Consider the following 24,594-nt stretch of genomic DNA (forward strand, 5'->3'; position numbering starts at 1 on the left):
TGGATTTATTATAATCCTATCTTTTCCTCTAAGATTATTATTTAATAATGCATTTCCTACTTGTAGATTATATTCTAGATTTTCTAGTCTTTTATGTATATCCTCAAAACTTTCATTCGTAGTGTTTTTAGGTAAATAGGGATAACTAGGTTTTTTATGTTTTTTAACCTTTTCCAAAAATTCCTCAATTATATTTTCTTCATCTACTATATTCATCATTATTTTTGGTTCGTAACATGGCTCTGATACCATTTGCTCGGAGTGTGCAGCGGAGGGGTTAATATTTTTGAGCCAATTAGATTCTTCATAAATATTTAAAATGTCACAATAGAATTTATAAAATTCACTATTTTTTATTAATACTTTTTCTTGAATAATTATGTTTAATTTTTCAATTCTCCTTCTTAAATTAAGAATTAATTTATATATGTCTTTTTCCATTTTGATTGCTTCGTTATCTATGGAATCATTTTTATTTTTTATTTTTGGGTCTAAATATTCTATAAAGAAGTCTTTCAGATCTTCTTCTAGATAGATTAATTCGTTTTCTGTATAAATTTTTAGATCAATAAAATTTTGTATAATATTTGGATCTAGATTTATTAAAAATTTATGATCTATATTTTCTTGAGGACTTATTTGAAGATTTTTAGACATTGTAATGGCTTTGGTTGCAATTTCTCTATTAAGGGTATTTTTGGAAAATTAGTTGTTTGGAGACTAGTTTTCAAATGTTTTTATTTCTTAGACTAATTTGGAAAATCCTCCTTTTATTTAGGCTATTAAGTTATATTTCCTCGAGGTTGAACAGGAGGGCACCTATTGGTGGGACCTTTTTTATAAATTCCTGTCTGTGTCCATTAAAATATTAAGAATGCATTTTTAAATAATAGGACGTAGTTAAAAAATAATAATAATAAATTATTAATTTACGTTTAATATTATTTTATCGAAGAGAGTGTGATTAAAAAAGGAGAGAGGGAAAATATATTTTCTGAAAAATAGGGATCAACAAGAACTAAATTAAGTGTTTAATCATTGTAACTTAATGATCAAATGAATAGGATGAAAAGTGATACTAAAAAATAAAAGGTTGGGAATAGCACCACTGACAAAATAAGTTGGGGATTAAATCGCAACAAAGTTCATGTACAGATTGTGAATTTTTTTTCCTTATTAAATTGCTTTGTATTCGTAAGATTAGGGAATAATTTTGCCTATATATAAGGGCTTTGTACAATTTTTTAGAGTTCAATTTCATTATTCGATTCTTGATTATTAAGATATTTTGATTTTTCAATTAATTGATGGATTCTAATATTTATTTGGTGGATTCCAAATAATTATCACATCCGTTCGAGTGAAATTCGAGCAAACACACATCCGTTTGAGTGAAATTCGAGCAAACACCTATTCGTGTGTTACGAACTAGACACTTTTATTATTATCCACTTTCCGTCCTGCGTTAGTTAACCCGACATTAATTGTTAAAGACGTGATTTCCTTTGTAGGTCTCGCATCACAAAATAAACCTGCATAAACGTAAATAAAGTCACAAATGTTATTATTCAGTACTTCCGAGATTGAACGCCTGAATAAGCAGATCATGACTTATATGAATCATAGCATCTATTTTACTTTTGAGTAGAGGACGACAACATAGGGAGGCAGTAGACACATGGGAAAAGATTGAGTGCAATCTCAATTGAGGAATGAATAGGCCAATGATTTTTCCTCAACCAATTCTTTTGCAGTTGCACCCATCTTCTCCCTTGAAAAATCATCTATCTTGAGCTTTGCACTGAGTTATACCCTTTAGTCCTTGATCACTGTCATGTTGTAAAGAACTTATTGTGTTCTAACCTTGCACAATTGACCATTCTCGTTTCTCGCAAGTAACTGGGAAAGAATAAATTATTCCAGGTGGGACACCACAAGAGCCATCAGAACACACTCTCATCAACACCCAAGTCCCTTGAATAAAAGAAGGAAACAGATAAGAACAATCTAAATCAGATGAAGTGGAAGAAGATTTGTTTAATTCGCATTCAATGTGAACTAAACCTTTGGAGTTCCAAGAACCCAGTCACGCACATGATAGCATGCAGAACTTGCAGTAGAAAATGTGTAACGATCCAAATTCTAACAATTTAAATCGTTACTAAAACTTTCATTCCATAATTCAATAAATTTAATCAGACATCCCAGCATGAAAAGTTTTTTAGTTCCATCTATAAAATAAATAAAACATATAGAAAATATAATTAATCGAAACATGTCCCAAATTTGAAATAGCAAATTTCACATGAAAATATAAATTAAAATAATGCTAAAAATAAAAGTTCATAGTCATGTTACTCAGAATTTATTTATTTTAAATTCCACAATTTCTGACATCACGACTGCACCGCCTTGCCCGCCAACCAACGCCCCGTTCTAATCTATGAGGAGTAGGGAAAATAGTGAGTACATGAGAATACTCAATAGGATATAAAAATTTATGTTGCAATCTCGAGTAAAAAATTTAAAACATGTATCAGAAAAATCATACCATCTCATATCTTTAGAAATCGATAAGAGGTCAAATCATATCGTATCATTTGTACCGAAATGACCATATCATTCATATCATATAATATCTTTAACTTTCATGAGTACAATTATTCATCAATATGGCAAAAAAAATAATTAAACGAGATAGAATACACTGCACCTCAATATCCTACCTTGTTGATAAAATAGTTTTCTTTTGAAAAGTAGAATCCGAACTTTATTTTCTGTCTTTGCTTCTGCTTCCCCTGTATACGTCTATCTATTATTTTTCTAGAGTAAAAAAAATAAGAGCTTTTGTATGGTATTTTGAGTTGAAAGGAAAGCTGAATTTTGTAGGTATAAAATTCTGTCAAAAATCGTGTTTTTTTACACCTAAAAGCCTCAATCCCAATATTACTTCTTCCTTATCTAATCAACATGTGGCAACACATCCCTGTCATATCCCAAAAACCTAGGCAAATAAATCATTTTAAAATAGAACTACTTATCTATCATTTGACATGCACGTGCACTAACCCCCAACAAATTCAAAATCAACATGAAATACTTCATACATATGACACGTGGCAGGGTGCATTTTAATCCAAGGTTTCAATTAAATTACAAAACTAGTTTTCATCAACTTCTTCAAACTGAAATATCTTGGAGCTGATTTATCCGAAGCGACTTTTTCTTGAGCCTAATATATATAATTAATTACAAGCTATCCAACGAGTACAATATAAATATATTTATCATTACTCTATCAATATTTAAATATTTGACCTAAGTAAAATTGAATTTATTATATTTATCATTTTAGTCCCCTAACTTTACAAATTTAAAATATAGTATAAAAGTAAATAAATTCTAGTACATGCGAATTTTGGGACTTTACATAATGCACTGGACAACTCTCGAGCTTTTATAATGGCTATACCCCTCTACTGCACGGTGATGATGAACCCTGCATTTGACCTAACATATTCCATAGAAAGACCACTGAACAAACAGAAGAATCAAGCAAATGTACAAATGTATGGAATACGAGAGAAGATAGCAGAGTATTGCTGTAATACCCCAAAAATTTTATAGAATAGAATTTGTTTATTCTATATGCTATATATTTATATTTTGAAAGTTGAGGGACTAAAGTAAAATAGTTTAATTTTAAATTTTATTTTGGCCAAATAATTAGATTTTGATAGAGGAAAAGATAAGTGTATCAATATTGGACCTTTTTTGGAGCTCATAATCAGTTAGAAATATTCAATATGAGAAAAAAAGTTATTTACGATTAAACTACATTAAGTTAAGTCCGATTAAAAGAAAAGTAAGTTAATAGAATTGGTGGGTGCTTACAATATTAATTATGTAAAATTCTTTTCCTCTTTTAATTCCTACTACACGTGATTTATATGAAATCAATAATACATTTCAATTCTAATTTCTTTTTGAAACCAAGTCCAAGTTAGCCACATGTCTTATTTTCAATGGGATGAATGTAATAGGAAACCAATAGTAGAGTTTACTATTAACTCTATTATTTGAATCCAATTCTTATCCAAATTTCTTGTATTACAAAGTTTTTCAATTTTAGTTACATACAAACTCAATTAAGAATTTCAACTATAAATACTGCAAGAATTTCTATTATTTCACCACAAAAAATAAAGAGAGTCATGGTACATAGAAATGAAATAATAAAGTATAGAAAAATAGAGAAGAATTTTTACATGCAAGATTTTATTCTTTCCAACATTTCAATGACGATGTAAGATACTTATGTGCAGCTAATTTGTTTCCTTATACTTTTATATATTCAATTAAATATGCATGATTGCCAGTGGACCTTCGAGTTCTTTATAAAGAGAGATGAATTCCTACGAAAATTTAGGAGGACCTAAGATGGGTGTATCACTTGGTCACCGATATATTTCATAAGATAAGAGTGGTATGAAGTGTTTTTTTTTTTAATTTGTTATATATAATGGTGTATGGAAATTGCATATATCTTACTGAGTATTTTTAAATACTCACTCTTACAAAATTTTATAGGTTAGTTCAGATCGATTGAAACTGTGGATGGATGTGATGCGAATTGCCTAGTAGATTCGAAAACGAAAAGTATTAAAAAAAAATTGGTTTTGTCTTTAAATTTGTTAGTTAGTTAAGTTTGTTTCAAAGTCATGTTATTTAATTAGTTAGTTGAATATTTTTTTCAAAGACATAATTTTCTATGTTTAGTTTAAATTTATGGATATTTCAGCAGTGTATTTTTAAAAGAATTCATTTTTATCATTTTGTCTTTAATATAAAGAAAAGTAAATATTTGAAAACGCTTCAAAATTTATGAAAATTCGGGGTGTTACAATTTCCATGGCATTTAGTCACAAACTAACTGCTGATTTTATACTCGAAATTTACATCAAGGACAAGGAGCAATAAACCAATGCCACCATAGTATTTTATCAGCTTCCAGGCTACATGGCGATTATCCTACAGGATGGGAAAGGGCTCGAGTTTTTTCTTAATGTGGTTTTCTATTTCTTCTGTGGCGTTGTGAAATGTAGGTTTTGAAATATACTTTAGTTTCTCTTCTTTTTCACTTTTTCAAGATTATATAAGTATCACCAAATAAATGGATGAGAGAATAATTGACAATTGAAGAACCTATCATAATCTTTATAGTTCTTAAGATATAAGAATAATGGGTTTATTATTTTCAATCCCATTATTATAACCGACCAAAGCATGCTAGCTCTATGGGCGATTTTCCTTAAAAGAGAGGCAAAAGGAAGGTTCTTTTCTTTCCAGGGCTTTGGGGCAGAAGGTAGGTAGTATATGAATAAGAATTTGGATCTGTATTAGACTAAACAATATAGTGAGATACCAGTGATCATCTCCAACAAGTTCTCTGACAAATTTCAGTCCATTTTCGTTGTCTACAGTCGCGTGGTTAACAGCTGGATATTGAGTAGATGAAGACGAGTGATTTCCCCATATGATTACATTCTTCACATCACTGACGTGAACATTCAACCTTTCTGATCTCTGGCCTAGAGCTCTGTTGTGATCTAGTCTTGTAAGGCAGGTGATGTCTCTCTCTGGGATTGAAGGAGCAAATTCTTTTAAAATGAGTACATTGGTATTAGCTGGGTTGGCAACCACCAACGCCTGTCAATAATGAACGTGATAAAAGGCATTAGCTACAAGGAAGCCGATATTATGGTTAACTTTTTGTACCCGTGAAGTTTATCAATGTCAAGAAATTCAAGAAAACAATGCAACAATTAGGTTCTTTGCACAGACAAGAAGTGTATGCATAACTTCTCAATTGTCTAGAAATTCTAGAGAAGGAAAGATTCGGGCCAATCTTTTCCTCTTAGGTAACACTTGCCTTGAAATCTGGGACAGTGTGTTTCTCTAATGCTGAGGCCTGAGCCTTGGATATGGATACGTTTTTGGACATTATGTTTTTCCTTTCATTCCTTCCTTCCTTCCTTCCATGGGAATCCGCAAATGATGATGGCAATGTCTACACATTTGCAAGCTTCAACAACATTTGTCGTGGCAACAATGCCTGCAACAATAGTAATATTCAGCCAATTAACATACATCTCGGGTAGTGATTGATGAATTCTGATTGAATTAGATATTAAAGTCGTCGTATTTGAGTATGATAAATATGTGCAATCATCGTGAAATTCACTAATAACTGAGCCTAATATTACAAGAGAAGAAGGCCTTATATTTCAAAGGTTTTTAATCTTGCCGTTTGAGTTAGGCATTGTTGGCAATTAGAACATAGAAGGCATACCTTTGAGAAGCGGAAAGCTGCGTCAATCAATTCCATCTTCACCCCCTTCAATGCCTTCGCAGCTGGTTCAATATCAAGCATGTGTACAATTACAGGTTGATCAGGACCTAGCATGGCCCCTCTAGCAATCATGGGAACGAGAGCATAGCCTATGTTAAGATTTGTGGTCCATCTTAATAAGGTCAACTTTATTAAGAGGAGTGACCCAAAATCTATTTAAGTTGGTCAAACATTATCCCAAATTCCAATTGCAAAATACAAATTTAACAAACAATATTATAAATATAACAATACTAAAATTTTCCTTCATTCTTGATTCTTGTGCATTATAGTTACATGATTCATGCTCAATAATTCAAAAGTTTCAACCTTAACTCATACTTAATCTTCATTCTTCCCCACAACTCTTACTAGCATAGGTCAGCACTCAAAATTGATTCCTATATAGTAAATAAGAAATCCAAATAGAGAATACAATGATATTATATAATCCAAAATGGTTTTAACTAAGATTTAAATAAAAAAATGTACCTCTTCGTTAACTTCCTTATCACTAAACCTTATCATCCCTAATAAAAAAAAGATTTTTTTAAGCGGGTAATCGGTTCGACAGTGTAAATACCATACATGTACCGCCACAAACCGGTTCATTAAAATCAAATACCATATCCGTCCCATTGTACCGTCGGTTCGATTTTTTTCGCCCCATTCGGTTCGGTTAACCTCGATTTTCGATTTTAACGGTTCAAATTACCATCTCTACTTTGGAGCTTGAAAGAAAAACGAGAATTATCTGAAATCCTGTATGTAGAGTAGAGAGCGCAAGGATAAAAAAAAATCGCAAATCAAGGAGGATATAGTGATTGAGGATGGTGTAAAAGGCAGCCATTACCGTTGTTGAAAGGATTTTGCCTGCTGTATAGCCCTGCTTCAAGCCCCCTCACATGCTACTGAGTGGATGCGTGGAGGGTGGGTGATTATTTTAAAAAAATAAAATAAAATAAAAATTCCCTCACCCCCATGTATTGTGTGTGCCTGTACAGACTGCCAGGAGGTTAAAATGAAAAGGCCAAAGTTGGGTTAATCATCACGGATTTGCTTCACTCAAGTTGGTTCAAAATTATGTTCAAAAAGATACCTGTGTCTACATATTATATATATATTTTTTATATGTTTAATTTAAGGTGGGCAAATTATTTGCAATCTCGTTAGGTTATCCTGCATTTTCTACAGTAAAAAATATCATAGGATTGTCTTATTTTGATTATCATATGTATATATTGTTATTTATTAATCATTCAATTTTCATTTTTATTTTATTTAAGCACCGCGTCGATGACGCTATGGATACTGAGTAGTAAATAATTTGTTGCTGCATTATTTCTCTCCAACATCGAAGCCTAATGCAGATTGCAGTATTTGTTGCCCATTTGCCCTACTACCTCAAACTCAGCAAACGATGTTTCAAGTGATGAAGTCGAACCTTGTCAAGAAAATGCTGCTACAGTAATAGGGCCATGTCGGCCTTGCAGGCAAGAAAATCTTCAGTGGCACCCTACGTCGAGGTGGCCCTCTCTTATAGTGATAGTGCGACCGTTCGACTAAAGATTTTCTCAGTAATGCAAGGTGACCAGCTAGTGCTCCAAGTAGCATAATTTGTCAGGAAAAGGCAAAACAAGATTAAGGGATTTTTTGAGGCACATTTTTCATTTTATAAAATGAGAAATATAGCCGTTGGTGCACATTTCTCCATAAAATTGTGAGATGCAAGTCAACAATTACGGCTGTATAGGGGTCCACTAACGGTCAGAATTCTTCTACAAATGAGGAAATAATATGGAACAAACAGCCCCTAAAAAATTCAGGCTTAAGGAGCCACAAAAACTGCATTTTCTAGCAAGTAAAGTGCTTAGCTTTGTTTGATGGGCATTATAATCAATTTTTTAGTAGATTTTGATAAAAGTTAATAAAATATGTTGTTAAAAGTTGTGGATCCCATGAATATATTATTAAAATTAATTATTAATTTTGGCTTAAATTAAAATCTAAATTTTTAATTTTTACCAAAAGAGAGTATAGTTTTCTTTACTCCGAAATGCATTTTTGGGCTTCAAATGCTCAATAGGACAGCACATAAATACACACCATTTTATTTTCGCTAGAAATGTAACTTTGGAGGCTTGGAGAAGATTATAAAGAGTAGGTTGAATAATGTATCCTAAACTTAATTTGAATAATTTCAACCATTTTCAACTTAGTTCATGTTTTGTCCATTTATGTAATATGATTTCTATAATTTAATTGTTTTCATTTACTTGATAAAATATACGTTTAAAAAATTAGATCCGACTTCAAAAATTGCAAATGTAAATTTAATTAAATTAAAGGTAATCATAATTTAATCATCCAATTTTTACCAAACTTTTCTTTTGCTTGTTTTAATTGCCTTTTTTTAAAAATAAAAAATTATTTTAATCACATTATAGTTTAAATTCTAATAAAATGTGATGAGTTTGTATTTAATTTAATTTGCGAGTTATGCCATTTTACCAGATTGATTTTATCTGATAATTGAAAAATGTTTTTAGGCCAACTAATAATAAAATGCTACCAAATATTAATCTGGCATAATTCATTTAAAATCAATCTGGTAATATAACATTCCCTTTACTTATAATTACTGATGACTCTGCTACTTGCTCACAACTCTGCCCTATAATCTAATTTCAATTAATTCTCAAAATTTTCCCAAACAACCCTTTTGGGTAAATTATACTCATCACCCTTGGTCGGTCGGAGGAATGCATAACTTCAAATCATCATTGCTTTTGAGGCGATGTGTTCATAGATGCATCTTCCAATTCAGAAGCGTTAGCTCTCTCTCCAATAATCCCCTCATTGATGATGCTGATAACCTAGTCAGTTCTCTTGTTTAAACCCTTTTCCATTTCAATTATCGAATGCTTAATTTATACCACATACACACGGACAAGCACACACCAATATGAACTCATTTTGTTTGAATAATTTTCAGGTACTTGTCGAGGGCAAAGCTTATTCAAGAACTGCAATTCTCAACAGACCCTCTGTGCTCAATGCTCTTAATACTACCGTGGTATGTTATATAGGCACAGTTGACAGTAATGGGTTTTTTAGTGCGTTTTGCGCCTGCATGTGCTATTATTTGGTTGCATTTTATTTTTTTTCATTGAGATTTAAGAAGATTGTGTCTAAGGTTTTTAATAGTATTGAGGTTTTGAATTGGCTCAATTGAGAAATTTAGACCAATGGTTCATTGCTGTTTTCAGTCACTGTGCAAGGTGGTGTCTTTAAGTTAATTTTAATATTTAAATGGATTGTTTGCATATATGTGGGTAATATCTTGTAATTGTTCATTAAGGTGTTTTCTTATCCGCCTTGCAAGATTGCCTTTCTGGGTTTGCCTTAATATATCGAATCCCATAATTATGATATTTAACCAGAACAGTAATTGTTATTTACTTATCTGTGGAGAAGTTTATTTGATAGTAATGCATATAAGCATATTGTAAGTATTTTTTGTTTTGACGTTCTTTGAGATGTTTTCTCAATATGCACTCTTTTATGTTGTTTTCAATCTTAATTTACGCTGGCCCATTTGACTTTAATCAAAATATATTGTATGATAACCGCTTTGTAGATTATGTTTCGAGTTTCTTTCAACAATTGAATTTATTAGTTGTAATTTGACTATATGCTTAATTTTATTTTATTTTCAATAATCCTGATTTGTTCATTTTTTTTAATTCAATATGGTGGAATATAGGGTGCTAGGTTGCATAAACTATACAAAAGTTGGGAAGATAACCCTGACATTGGGTTTGTGGCTTTGAAGGTATTCTATTTTCACAATTCAGATTTATCGTTATTTTTTATTTTTTATTTTAATTTTTTTATTTTTGTGTGTGTATTTTTAGGAGTAGACTTGTATGCCATTTTTTGTCTTTTGTTAGCTTATGCTGTAAATTAACTTTAGTATGGTTATTAAACTCTTGAAGGGTAAAGGCAGGGCGTTTTGTGCCGGTGGTGACATTGTTTCTCTCTATAAGTTAATAAACGAAGGTACAAATAGAATATTTGAGATTATGCTATGTTCTTTGATAATCTACCTGGTGAAGTATACTGCAGATTTGTTCTCTTTATCAAGATTTCACAAAGGACTATATTCTTTAGTTGCAAGTTCATAGAGTGAAGATGGTTTAGTTGATTTATGAGATAATTGCTGATTGACCAACTCAACTCTACCCTATGTTACTATAACATGCTGTGACTAGAAAGTCAGGCCAATGTTCCTGTACAAGTTGGGAACTTTTTAAAGGATTGTTCTAATAAGTCTACTAATGAACTTCGAATTGGACAATTTAAGATAGTGGTCAGGCATAAATTGCCACGTGGTGGTTCTTGATAATTGTTGAGAACGGCACTCGAAATAAGCGCATTACTTATTGTTCTAAATAGTGGAGAGACATACTTTTTGGTACAATCATCAATGTCAAGGGAATTGTAAAGTTGGTTGGTGCATAACTGCTGTCACTGCTATTGCTCTGAGTCTTTCCCTCTCTTTCGTCAGAATGGTTATAATATTTTATTCATCCATGCAGGAAATCTTGAAGAGTGTAAAGAATTCTTTTGGACCCTATACAATCATATATACTTTCTTGGTACATATTTGAAGCCACACGTGAGTATCATTTAACTGCCTGCTCAATTCTGCCCAATTGTATTGTGTATTTCCTAATCATATTTTTAGATTGTTAAGTATGCTGGGGGATAAAGGCCTCTAGAAGCTTAAGCACAAAGTGAAAAATGAGGATCATGCTTCCTTTTACTAATTGAAATGAGGTTCTTCGTGTGATTCACAAAACTCAGATATTGCTGCAGTTCCTCAAGTTCCTGCACACAAACAGTTAGTTCCCTGTTTATTTTGAACAAAATGCGCTTGATATGATCTCCCAAGTCAAAACTGGATTCATTCACATTTTTCAGCTCTTGGTCTCATTTCAATGGGAAAAATTTAATTCCACTTAACATGACGGTAAAACAAAGTATGATGCAAAAAGGCGTTAAAAAAACTAGGATATAATAAAGCAAAGGTTACACTTTGACAACAAAATAATGACTATTGGGCGCCTCACTACGCCATAGACAAAAGTGCTCTTTGGCAACGATGTCGTTGATACAGACATTTTGTATCATCTTTCTAAAATATTGGTCAAATTGCTCTGAGTTTCAAAGTTCAGAAGATGATAATCTGCCTGTTCATCAGGATTGCAATTGTTGATTTGTTGTGGCCTCTCTATATACATCCTTTTATCTACTCAATTAATGCCATTTGGATATCTACTCAGATGGAACAGTATGTTTTGCCCAGCTGATTTCTGTTTCTTACTTTTTGTCCTCTACAACACAAAAAATATTGATTCTGCTACAAGTTTAAGACCAGTCAATTTTTATTATTCATGTTTCTTGCACCTGAATTTTCATCATTAACATTTCTTTTACTATTCTATGCAATGATCTCCATGCAGGTGGCCATCTTAAATGGGATTACAATGGGTGGTGGGGCTGGAATTTCAGTCCCTGGGACATTCCGAGTTGCAACTGATAAAACTGTAAGAAACTTCCATGAAATCTAAGAATCTTGTTCTCTTCTTCTATTTCACCTATTAAAAGATATTTTTTACGATTTTGGAGTTGGTGTTCAACTACTTTGGAGAACTCATGATCCGGTTTTATTTATGTGCTGCTGCTGATTATCAGACCATGTTTATATTGTATTTTAGAGGGGATGAGATGTGGAAGCTCGTTACTTAATTAGTTGAGTAACAATGTGAACATTTAGCAATTAAGAAGTTTAAAGAATTTGAGAGCCGACTTATTTATTTCATCCCTTGAATGAAATGTTAAAAACAGAGGAGGTTGGATGTGAAAGTACTAGAAGGAACAGCATATCTAGTACAATTTGTTCAGGACTCTGTTTAGATATTTACCTCTGTTTCATACACAAGTCCCTGTCCTATTGGCACCCAATGCTTTTGCTTTGAAATTCAAGATCCAAACTCTCTCTTTATCTCGTATGTTCTTTGGCTTATTTTAATTCCTTTCACCGAAAGAATTGCTGTTCTACGAAATGGCCGATGACAGCTATTTCTTCTAATAAAATCCTCAACACTTCTGATGCCATGGTCAAGAAATTAAAGCTGGTTATCTGGGTGATGGTTAGTTTTGTGCAAATAAATTTGCCCTTTTAAACTGGTCGCTGCATGCCATTAATGTTAAGAGAAAACATTTTATTCTGAGGATAAGTGATAGATGGCCATTAAGCTTGGGCAACACAATGTCTGTATGTTTTGACTTTCTTTCTCACTTTTACAATTTTTTCCTTCAAAATTTAGCATGATGAAGTTTAAAGGATGCATGTTTAGTGGAAGTCTAGTCTATTTTATCCACTTTTAAATATTTATCTTTGGATGCCCAATAACTTAGTCATGTCTGAGAAGTCTCAGTTGAATGTTTTACATCCTACCTAGACGTCCTTATAGATGTGCTAGAAAAGGTAAGTTTTCCCAGAAATAAGTTAAAGGTCCTAATTCTGAAACAAATAGCATTATGACCATATTCACGTGCTCCTGTGGTTTTCTTTTGCAATTAAATTCTTATTTTTTATCATTATTTCAAGTAATGATTCCCCAGTCCGCACTATCCGATTTAAGATATAGGTGGGTTAAGAAAATGATTCCTCTACTTCACTTTTTTTTTTCCTGAGAAATTTTTGGCCATTTTTGGTAATAGTTGAACCACAAATGTCCCAATAACTGCAGGTTTTTGCTACCCCTGAAACATTAATTGGTTTCCATCCAGATGCTGGGGCATCATTTTACCTTTCACACCTGCCTGGCTATCTTGGTTAGTTTCTATGCCTTATCACATTTATTCATTTTACTAAATGCCTTTTCTTTTCCTGGGATTCATGAAAGTAAGCCTACCCTGTGCATGACTAACTTGGTATCTGCTTGCGCTGGTTCTTCCTTATAAAATGTCTCACAGATTTGTACTTCTGCAACTCAATGGAATTGTATTATCATGGGACCTAATCGGTCCTCGTGAATTGATACACGAGCTTTCTATTGCTGCATTATAAAATAAATAGTTTATTCGTGCTTGGATAATCTTATTTTTCCTCCTTTTTTTGTTTTCCTCATATGGTCAAACACCACTTGAGTAATCTTCAAAGCTACCACTTATTGAATAATCTAAAAGTCTAATACTTAGTGCTTTTTATGATTCCATACGCCAACATTAAATTAGATCTTTTAAGTTTCTGTCGTGCTTTAACCTTTCGTGAGAGTCTTATTCATTTTATCTTCCTTCATTCTTTAGTGATCAAGTCATTTGCATTGGACATAACCTGCTAGTTCATCTTAATTTTATATCCTTTTCCTTTCTAAACCATTGTATGCCTTCTGCTGCCTTTTCTGTCTTTACCAGCATTGGTAATAAGTTAGGATAACTAGAAAAGAAAAATATCCAAATTTTAAAGCATGCTTGGGAAGAGTTTATAAACAATGTAAATTACAAATAGATAGAAAGAAGTGGATAATACTTATGGGTTCGTCAAAATGTATTGATAAGAAGTTGCTTGAGTGTTTATAAACTATTTAAGCATGAGCCAATCATAGTCTTAATGTGTGATAACTCTGTAATATGCTCTATAGCATAGTATGTTGCATGGTTATTGATAAATGATAATCTATCTTCTCAGTTTTATCGACTTTCCCAAAATGATATCTTGTTAAATTTCTGTTTCCAGTGCTAAAATAATATGACAAGCAAAAGATGCTGATGTAGGATGAATAAGAAAGAAAGAAGAAGGAACGGGGAGGAGAAACAGAGAGAAGGGAGAAGAGGAGAAGAAACCAGAGGAAGAGAGGGGAGGGGGAAAACGGCTGCAAGCCACCAAAAATATTTCAATTCTAAATCATTATCAACTGTCTCAAATGAGAAACAAAACAGAAATAAATAGCAGAACACAAACCCTAAAGAGAAGGGCTTGGGCCAAACCCGCTAAACAAGCCCAATAACAGAAATATAAATAATAATCCAAATAGAATATAACTAATGGTCCAAAAAGAAAATAAATAGTAAATGGAAGAAAATAAATAGTAAATGGATGTCCGCATCAACTCTCCCGGGGTGGGAAAAAAACTCGACCCCGTCGAGTGGATGAATCAAAATGTTGCAATGAATCTGATGCTAAAGGCTCCAAGTCATGCCATGGGGGACGATCTTTCTGACGAACCAAATATCGAAATTCCACAAATGGTGACGATACCAATTGCAAATTAACCGCAAAAACATGAGCTGACCAAGATAACTTAGGCGAGTGAGAATTTTGCTGACTCTTATAAAGCTCCAATAAATTTGGCTCACACTGCTGAAGTCTCTCTTTGGGAATCCATGTACCGTCAGAATCAAGTCGATCCATCCAACGAACAAGAAAGTACTGAATTTCTCTATTATTGGTCAACACAAGCTGTTCATCCAAAATAACATCAATTTTATTTTTGTGTGCTGTGATAGGTGGGATTGAAGCAGACATGGCAAAAAAGTCGGTGTGGGAATTCTCATGTGGGAGTAGAAACGGGTCATCAGAAGGGCTAAAATAGCCGTTGTAAGCATCGAAGTCCGTAACAAATAAAATAGGGTGGTGGTCATAATGTGATAAAAGGTCATTGACATAGGCATTTTGACCAACATGCTTTGAAATTTTAAAAAGACCAGCATTACACGCTTGCAATATAACATAATCCCCAATATTAAATTCAAAGTATTGTTTATGCCAATCAACTTGAGGTTTATATAATGCTTTACTTGCTTCAAATTGTTTATTGATCTCAATATGCAAGCTATGAAAATGTGATACAACTACCTCAANATCAGTTTGAGGTTGGTCAGTAGTGGAGAATTTCGATTTAGTACTAAGAACAAGCGACTGGATTCTCCAAGGGTGACTAGTGAAATCATCAAACTCTTTGAGTTGGGTAAGGGTATGACATATAACATGTGATCGAGAATTGTCGGAGATAAGGGGTATAGTATCCAAAGTCTCGAGAAGAGTCTGGATTCCATCTAAGGAAGTGTCCTCACTATTATCCAAGTCATCAAAATCTTCAAGTTTAGGTTCGTAGACTAGATCTTCTAACGGCTCCTCTATTACATTCTTTCGTTCTTTCATGACTAGGGTTCGATTAGGACATTTAGAAGAAATGTGACCAAAGTCTTTACAGTTGACGCACAACAAGTGAGAAGAAGACCTTGGAGTTTCAGAAATTCTACCCTGATTTTTCAAAATTGGAGAACCATTGGAAGGGGGAGGTCCTAGAAGGGACTTAACGGGAGGAGGTGGAGCCAATGAAGCCAAATGATGATTATCAAAAATTTTACCCTTATTTTTCAAAATTGGAGGAATATCAGACGGGGGAGGTCCTAGAAGGGACTTAACGGGAGGAATTGGAGCCAATGACACCGAAGAATGATTGTCCATATGCTTTCTACATGGAAAAGAAGATCTTGGACTATCACGACCTTTACAATTATTTTTCCAAATAGGAGGAACATTAGACGGAGACGATTTTATGATAGACTTATGATGAGGCGACGCTAATGAGATGGGTGAGCGACGATGACCACGCTTTTCATATGGAGTACTAATAATCAACTCATAATCTCGAGCTAAAGAGTAAACGTGATCAAGAGTAGTGACACCTCGAAGGAAAAGCTCGCGCTTAAGATCATCTCTCAGACCTTGGCTAAACCTACTCAAAGTCGTGCTCTCATCCTTAATTAAATGACATTTGGTTCGAAATTCCTCAAATTGCGCGATATGCTCAGTCACTAATTGATTTCCTTGTTTAAAGGCATTCCATTGAGTAAGAATTTCAAAATTATCTCGTTCTCGCTCACGAATCTGATCCATATTCCTATCCCTATCCTTACGATCGGGTCGAAAGTATTTTTGATTACCTTGTCGACAATGTTGTCTATTATGGGACACCTTAGATTTATCAACATTAATCGAATGAGGGATGTGTTTAAAATTTTTCAAACTAGCAGATAGGACCGTACTCTCTTTAAGAGTAGCGGTCATTTGAGTTTGAATAGCCGCTATTTGTTGGGTGAGTGCATCGAATTGTGAGGGGTTCATGTTTAAGGTACTAGAGCTAGAAGTGACAAGATGACCAATATATAACTACATGCACTGTAATAGCAACTTAATGACATGCAATAGAGAGATCAACGAACAAAAAGTGCAAGTAATGGAAAATGAAAATTTGAGCTAATTTTTTTTTTTTAAAACTTCTGAAAAATCTTTTAAAAAAATTGAAATTCGGGGTGTGAACAGTACCCGTGAACAGTAACGATTTTTTTTTTTTTTAAAACTTCTGAAAAATCTTTTAAAAAAATTGAAATTCGGGGTGTGAACAGTACCCGTGAACAGTAACGATTTTTTTTTTTTTTAAAACTTCTGAAAAATCTTTTAAAAAAATTGAAATTCGGGGTGTGAACAGTACCCGTGAACAGTAACGATTTTTTTTTTTTTTAAAACTTCTGAAAAATCTTTTAAAAAAATTGAAATTCGGGGTGTGAACAGTACCCGTGAACAGTAACGATTTTTTTTTTTTTTAAAACTTCTGAAAAATCTTTTAAAAAAATTGAAATTCGGGGTGTGAACAGTACCCGTGAACAGTAACGATTTTTTTTTTTTTTAAAACTTCTGAAAAATCTTTTAAAAAAATTGAAATTCGGGGTGTGAACAGTACCCGTGAACAGTAACGATTTTTTTTTTTTTTAAAACTTCTGAAAAATCTTTTAAAAAAATTGAAATTCGGGGTGTGAACAGTACCCGTGAACAGTAACGATTTTTTTTTTTTTTAAAACTTCTGAAAAATCTTTTAAAAAAATTGAAATTCGGGGTGTGAACAGTACCCGTGAACAGTAACGATTTTTTTTTTTTTTTTGTGAAACTGCTGAAAAATCTATTAAAAAAATTGAAATTCCGGGTGTGAACAGTACCCGTGAACAGTGATTTTTTTTTTTTCAACTAAGACTAAAAATTGAAGAAGAAAAAACTGCTGCCTGTACCAAATATTCTTTTAGTTCGTGCTATTCCAACAGATTTTGGGAAGGAAATATGAATAAATTTTGGATTAAAGAAAAGAAATTACCCATGGTTCGGCTCTGATACCAAATTTGATGTAGGATGAATAAGAAAGAAAGAAGAAGGAACGGGGAGGAGAAACAGAGAGAAGGGAGAAGAGGAGAAGAAACCAGAGGAAGAGAGGGGAGGGGGAAAACGGCTGCAAGCTACCAAAAATATTTCAATTCTAAATCATTATCAACTGTCTCAAATGAGAAACAAAACAGAAATAAATAGCAGAACACAAACCCTAAAGAGAAGGGCTTGGGCCCAAACCCGCTAAACAAGCCCAATAACAAAAATATAAATAATAATCCAAATAGAGTATAACTAATGGTCCAAAAAGAAAATAAATAATAAATGGAAGAAAATAAATAGTAAATGGATGTCCGCATCAGATGCACAGTGCTCACTTGATGTACTCTTAGAGCATCTCTAAGAAACACTTTAAACACGTGATACTCTTTATTTTAGAAAGTCAACGTTTGAAAAACAAGCTCCGAGAAACTTTTTATTCCAACGTTTTAAAACAGAGAGTGAATTTGACTCTTCAAATTTAGAGATCAAACTCACTCTCTAATATTACTTTATAATGATTGCATTTTAATAAATTTATAAGTGAAATTTTAATATTCTATTTCGTAAATTATTCAAATTATATTTGAATTGATTGGCCATTGACATATAAAAGAATATGTTAAATAAAAGATGAAGAGAAATGAATAAATGTTTCTTGGAAAAAAATGAAGAGCCAAAATAGAGAGCATTGTAGGAGTTCATAAAAAAAATTTACTTTCTAAATTTAAAGATACCACTCTTTATAAATGGAGAGTTTTTTGGAGATACTCTTATTTTTAAATGTTGAAGACTATGCCACGCTAACTTAGAACATTTAGGTTCACAAGAATAAAGAATAAATCATTCATTCAATCTTGAATTTTTTGGAAAATTGATGAGCAAGCGAACTTATTTCATTTGTTGCTGCTCATTTCATTAATCTGTTGTTTTGAATATTTTGCTGATATGTGGGATTGTCCTCGACATCACTTCTGAATTTCATATTATGTTTTCCATTTCAAATTTGTGGCTGGAAAATTGTTATTGTTGTTAACAGGTCCGTTATCCTGACTTCTGAATTGGCCAGGCAGCTAATTTTACCTATGTATGCCTATGTCTTTTTGCAGGGGAGTACCTGGCCTTAACAGGTGATAAACTCAGTGGAGCAGAAATGATGTCTTGTGGGCTTTCTACGCACTACTCGCTTATTGCAGTCAGTGCTATTGCGCATTTTTTATTTTTTATTTTATTTATTTATTATTATTTTTTTTTTGGTACCATACCATTTCACTGTGAGAGAAGGCTTTTTGCATTTTCACTCGTTCATCCATTACTTCTACAGAAACTTCCTTTGATTGAAGAACAGCTTGGGAACTTGGTAACTGATGACCCCTCTGTCATTGAAACTTGTCTAGAAAATCATGGAGATCTTGCTCTTCCAGATAAAGAAAGTGTAATTCAGAGGTACTTCATCTGTCTTCTAGATTGTAAGTTTAAAGGGCATAATTTAGTTGAATTCCAGTGGGCAAATGTCCTACAAGACAAATTGGCTAGGTAGTAATCTATTTGTAAATGTTTTGAAATTTGGTCTCTTATCTTCATTGTCAATCAGAAAAACATCATAATATGTAAAGAAAGTACCAGGTCGAATGAAGCTTTGGTCAACTGCCTTCTCCATTTATGATTAGCTAGTTCAAAGTTAGACGAGGGGATTTTTCAAGGCTTACAAGTTATATATATTATTTGAATAAATTAATAGGAATAATCCTTTACATTTTGAGCATTTAGCAAACTAACTTGTTCTCCTCATCCACGCAACATACACCACCCATACAGAGTGCGAAAAGAAAAGGAGTTAGTGGATACAATTGTTTCCTGTCTTTTTCAGAAGTTTCACACCCCTCTTATTTACTCAGCCTATGTTACGTCTTGATGGACCACATGTATTACTCACTTATTCATCACTCATTTCTATCTATATATAATTTAAGCTATTTATAAACACTTACGAAAAATGCTCTAAAGACTGAATGTATGGTTTATCTTATTGTAGAATATACTTGTGAATATAGTTTTCCTGAGACGTACAGTCCTCCTTTGAGTGAATCTCATCTGCTTCTGTCACTTTTATGATGATTTATACTGATCATTTGTTCCCTCTTACTCCTATTCTTGGTTAGGATTGAAACACTTGACAAATGTTTCAGCCAAGACACTGTTGAGGAAATTATTGATTCTTTGGTAAGCATATAATAAACTAGTTCTGTTTTCATTTACGTGAAGTATCCTTTTGCAAAAACAATTCTGAATGAAAATATAACATTGATCTTTAATGTAACATCTCGAAACCTATTTTCCGGAGGTTACTCAATTAATTTCTTTATTCGTAAGAAAAGTGAATTTACTCATATTGTAATACAAAATAAAAAATAAAAAAATTAAGAACTTTGTGAAATAAAATAAGCTATGTTATTGTCTCATAAAAACGTTAATTAACTTAATCTACTAATGTAATATAAATTCAGCATTTATTTTTTTAAAAATTCAACATCTATTTTGAACATAAAATTCCTAATTTGAAAAAAATTAAATAAATAAAAAATAATAATTTTTTAACTAAATACTAAACATTAAAAGAAAATAAAATTCTTGATCCAGTAGCACAGACACTGTCAGCAGTCTCAACCTCCAACTCCGATCCACCAAGCATCTGAAAATATAATTTTAGAATATGGAGTGAGCATATGGATATACTCGATATAGATTTCATGCCTGTATTTTCATAATTTAATATAAAAATATGAACATAACATAATTTTCTAGTGGGATAGAAATCTGACCGTCTCATTTTCATTTAGGTCATACCCATTCTCAATCTCCACATAAGGTGTTTAACCCTATGTCTGATTTCTGTATAGATTTACATAATAATATCATATGTTATTACCCACAAGATCCTTCTCTAATTGAATACCAAGTGATTTACATAATAGCACATAGAATACTTAAACTTAAAACATTAAAAAGTGAAAATATAAAATCACTTGGCATTTAAAGAAATCCATACCTAATTCGTGAAATTCCTCGTGTACTTGAATTACTTAGGACTTAAAATTCTTGCGAACGGATCTCGAACGCGTTAGAAAGTCTTTTCTTTTCTTTCCTTTTCCTTTCTTTTTCTTTCTTCTCACTCCCCCTTTTTCCTCTCTCATGTTTTTCTCTCTTACTCTTTTCCCCCCAGTCTCTCCGTCTCTACCTCTTCTTTTATCTCTTTTTGCTATTCTTGTTCTCTACGAATTTCTGTGAATTGAAGTGCACAACAAGAGGATGTTTATAAGTGTGATTTTATAAAAATGGTTACCTAATTAGAATTCTAATAGGACTCTTAATTCAAATTTAGATTGGTGTTTCAACAAATAAACTTATCATGAAATTCGAATTTCAAAAAATTATAACTACATGATGAAAAGATTTCAATATGAATATATGCAAATTTCAAGTTTTATCTAAATACTTTTATATCAGATAATTTAATAATAATTTGATAAATATCCAAAATAATATTAAAATTTAATTTCGTGTAAAACTCATATATATCCAAAACTCATATAGATTCAATTATTATGATTATTAAAACAAGGTCCCTAGAAAATGGTAAAGTTGCTAGGTTACCCTAAAATCTCAAAACTTGTATTGATGCCCCATAATATATTGTATGTATTTTTTTTATTTTTGTTTTGGGGCATTACATTTAATGTCTCTTTTAAACTGTTCACCGCAAATTCTTTTGATGAAAATGGAGTGATCAGAGGATTAGGATAGGATGTTATTGATGAAGAAAATGAAGTATAGATACAAAATAATCTTTTCGTCTCTCTTTATCGCTATCTCTCTGTAGTTCTGAGGAGGAGTTGATAGGAATACCAGTCTATATATTGTAGTTTTTTACCTGCCCAGCAGCCTTCCACTCGGCGCCGTCGGATCAATAAAGTCAACTTTCGTCCCTGCTCGATGGGTAAATTTGATTGAGAATGTTAAATGATATAGCTAAAACTGTAAGAGATATGCAAGGTTGTTTGTCTGCTTGGCTAGTCAAGCATGGGCTATTTCATCTTTATTTGAACCTTGTCCTTCTAAGGCTATGCGATCCTAAGGTTCTAGTAATTGGATGATAATAAATCATACTCGAACTGCTGAATAACATTAAAACCTCCGAGTTTATCAAACAGCCCTTTTCACCAGTCACAATGCTTCTTGGTTTAGTTTTTTCTTTCTTCTGCTTTATACTTCCATTTTACGTCCACCAATAAAATTTTTCATCTAAATTTCTTGGAGAACATGTTTTTTTCAATTATATAACTCTGTATCTTTCCTTGGAAGAAATTTACGTTAATTGCTATGGTTAAGATTCCTATTTAAAATTTTCCTAGGAAAATGAGGTTGCCAAAACAAATGATGCATGGTGCACATCAACGTTGATGAAACTTAAAGATGCTGCACCATTAAGTTTGAAGGTTTCGTTAAGATCTGTAAGTCCCCAGAACATTTTAGTGAGTTCTCCAGACCACTATAATTGAAGCTGAACTCACAATAATGTCTGTTCCAGATACGAGAGGGTAGATTTCAAAGTCTTGATCAATGCCTTATTCGTGAGTATAGAATGTCCCTACAAGGAATATCCAGGCAGATTACAGGTGACTTCCATGAGGTATAAAATGTTTCTAACTTTCTGTTTAGCACGAGTATTATACGTCTTTGTCATGGTATCCACTTACCTTTCCTGTTCAGGGTGTTCGAGCAAAGCTGGTAGATAAAGATTTTGCACCAAAGGTAAACTATATCTTAATTCCTAATTTTGCCACCCTTCTTGTTTAGTTATTAGCTGCTGCTAAATTGATACTCTCTTTTGATCAACGAATGATTTTGTAAAACTTGTAGTGGGACCCTCCAACGTTGGGACAAGTATCTCAAGACATGATAGATCAGTACTTTGCTCCGCTCACAGCATTTGAGCCTGAACTAGAACTGCCGACAAAGCAGCGAGAAGCGTTTGCATAGTTTTGGGTGAAATATTGTATTGCATTCACTTCCCCAGGGGTGCAGAAATTGCACTGTTTTCTTGTACTCGGCTTGTGGTGGAGAGGTACATACTAATGCAATATTAGAAGAAATATTATTATGTTTAGATTCCAATTTTAATTCGTATTTTAGGAAATATAATTAGGTTTAATTTATTGCTTCTATTAGATATGTTTCTTCTTAAGATGGAATAGAATATTTCAGACCCTATGTAATGGACTCTTTTGCATTGTAATAAAAGAACTTTTGAATGAATGAAATAAATGGATTTATCTCTCAAATTTCTATCTTCCTCTTCCCCTCTTCTCTCTTTTCCCCTCTTTTCTCTTCTTCTCCCTCCTTTCTCTTCTTCTCCCTCCTTTCCCCTTCTCCTACAACTCTCCTCTAGCATACTACGTCCCATGGGCTGAATAAACAATTTCACCTGAATAAACAATTTCACCTGCTAATGACGACAACAGATTGCTGGAGTATATTACGTAAAGTCGTTCAATGAGATCATACGATTTCTTCAAGAATCCAGGAGGTTACGTAAATGAAATCTTATTCAGTGCAGTATTTTCGTATGACATTTTGCATCTCCATTGTTAACCCATTTTCAAAACTTTATTTTTAGGGCATGTTTGATAGGCCTTTTATTCCAAGAAACTTGGAAATGAAATTTCATTTTCCATGTTTTTGAGTGTTTGATTTGCCAAGTTTTCCAAGTAATTGGTTTTCTAGCTTTGCCCGCTTTTCTTTGGTTTTGAGAAATTCGCTTTTTCATAGGATTGATGGAAATTGATTTTCCATGCAACTACCTTTTTATTTATTTTTTTCTTTTTTTCTGTTTTTTTGGGAAACAATTCTAGGAACAATCGTAAAAAATGATATTCCTTAAATTGACAATTTTTATGTAAAATAAAGTCAAACGAACAACAAAATATAGATGATTTTTGAAATTTTTTATTTTTTGACAATGAAAACAAATTATAGGAACAATCGTAGAAGTGAACATAAAAAAATACTTATTTTAACATTTTTCAAGTAGAAAATTATACCAATTAAACACTATTAATTGACAATTTTCAGTAAAAGAATTTCTAGACAATTATATTTCCTAGAATTTGTTTTTTTCCATTCAAATTCTATATTTGCGATCAAACAGACCTTTATAGGTTTTTGGGTCTGAAGTGCCATCTGGATTAGTATTTTCTACATTTTCCTCTTTACCAACTCTTTTCATGTTAACTATACAGACTGAATCTAAGCTATTCGATTAAGCTCATGATCATCGTTAACTAGACTCACTGATCATCTTGTCGGGCCAATCAGTTCATTAACACGCGTCAATGTTTAATATGATGAGAAGGGGCGCCTCCCCTTTTACGTACGAATTCTTATTTCCTATTACATCTTCGACGAGGACCGCACAGACCACTAAACTCGTACAGGAACAAATCAAAATAAAGTTGCAATATGAAATTTTTGTTTTGTTTTTGATTTTGCCCCTTCTAACCTTTTACCATTTTAAGAACTTTACCTAAGCCGATCTCCGTCGCCTGTGCTCTGCTGTCCGGAATCTCATTCTGATTGCCCCCTTTTTCTGGTACCAAACAATTGTCTTCAAATAAAAATGACGCACACGACCACCCCACCTGAAATACTGTAACTTGTCCCCCTCGACTAGGTATTATGATTAGACAGATATTTGACTTACTGCCAACCGACCACCCCAGTTGCAATTTACACATCTTTGCCAGGAAGATTTTATAAATTCCCCAAATGGAATGAAGAATATAAAGAACACGATTGTGGAAACTATTGATTTCGTCAGTCTTGATATACTTATCAGGTCCTTCTGGAGTGAGATTCATTCCAGGAGCTTAAA

The 24,594-nt window shown here is 32.8% G+C and overlaps 1 protein-coding gene and 1 pseudogene across 1 annotated transcript; one reads left to right on the forward strand and one right to left on the reverse strand.

The window, feature by feature from the left end:
• Window positions 1-1,701: 1,701 nt before the first annotated feature.
• Window positions 1,702-8,005, reverse strand: LOC111377515 (annotated as a pseudogene).
• Window positions 8,006-9,048: 1,043 nt separating this feature from the next.
• Window positions 9,049-22,984, forward strand: LOC111383469 (3-hydroxyisobutyryl-CoA hydrolase-like protein 1, mitochondrial). Its single transcript, XM_023007583.1, has 14 exons — window positions 9,049-9,270; window positions 9,387-9,467; window positions 10,158-10,226; window positions 10,390-10,453; window positions 10,993-11,072; window positions 11,920-12,003; window positions 13,213-13,297; window positions 18,773-18,858; window positions 18,988-19,109; window positions 19,826-19,886; window positions 22,076-22,174; window positions 22,252-22,353; window positions 22,434-22,475; window positions 22,584-22,984. Exons 1-14 carry the CDS (start codon window positions 9,154-9,156, stop codon window positions 22,701-22,703), a joined length of 1,212 nt encoding a protein of 403 aa, XP_022863351.1. The 5' UTR covers window positions 9,049-9,153; the 3' UTR covers window positions 22,704-22,984.
• Window positions 22,985-24,594: the final 1,610 nt, after the last annotated feature.

This window comes from Olea europaea, chromosome 3, assembly GCF_002742605.1.
Source record: "Olea europaea var. sylvestris chromosome 3, O_europaea_v1, whole genome shotgun sequence".
Taxonomy (NCBI): domain Eukaryota; kingdom Viridiplantae; phylum Streptophyta; class Magnoliopsida; order Lamiales; family Oleaceae; genus Olea; species Olea europaea.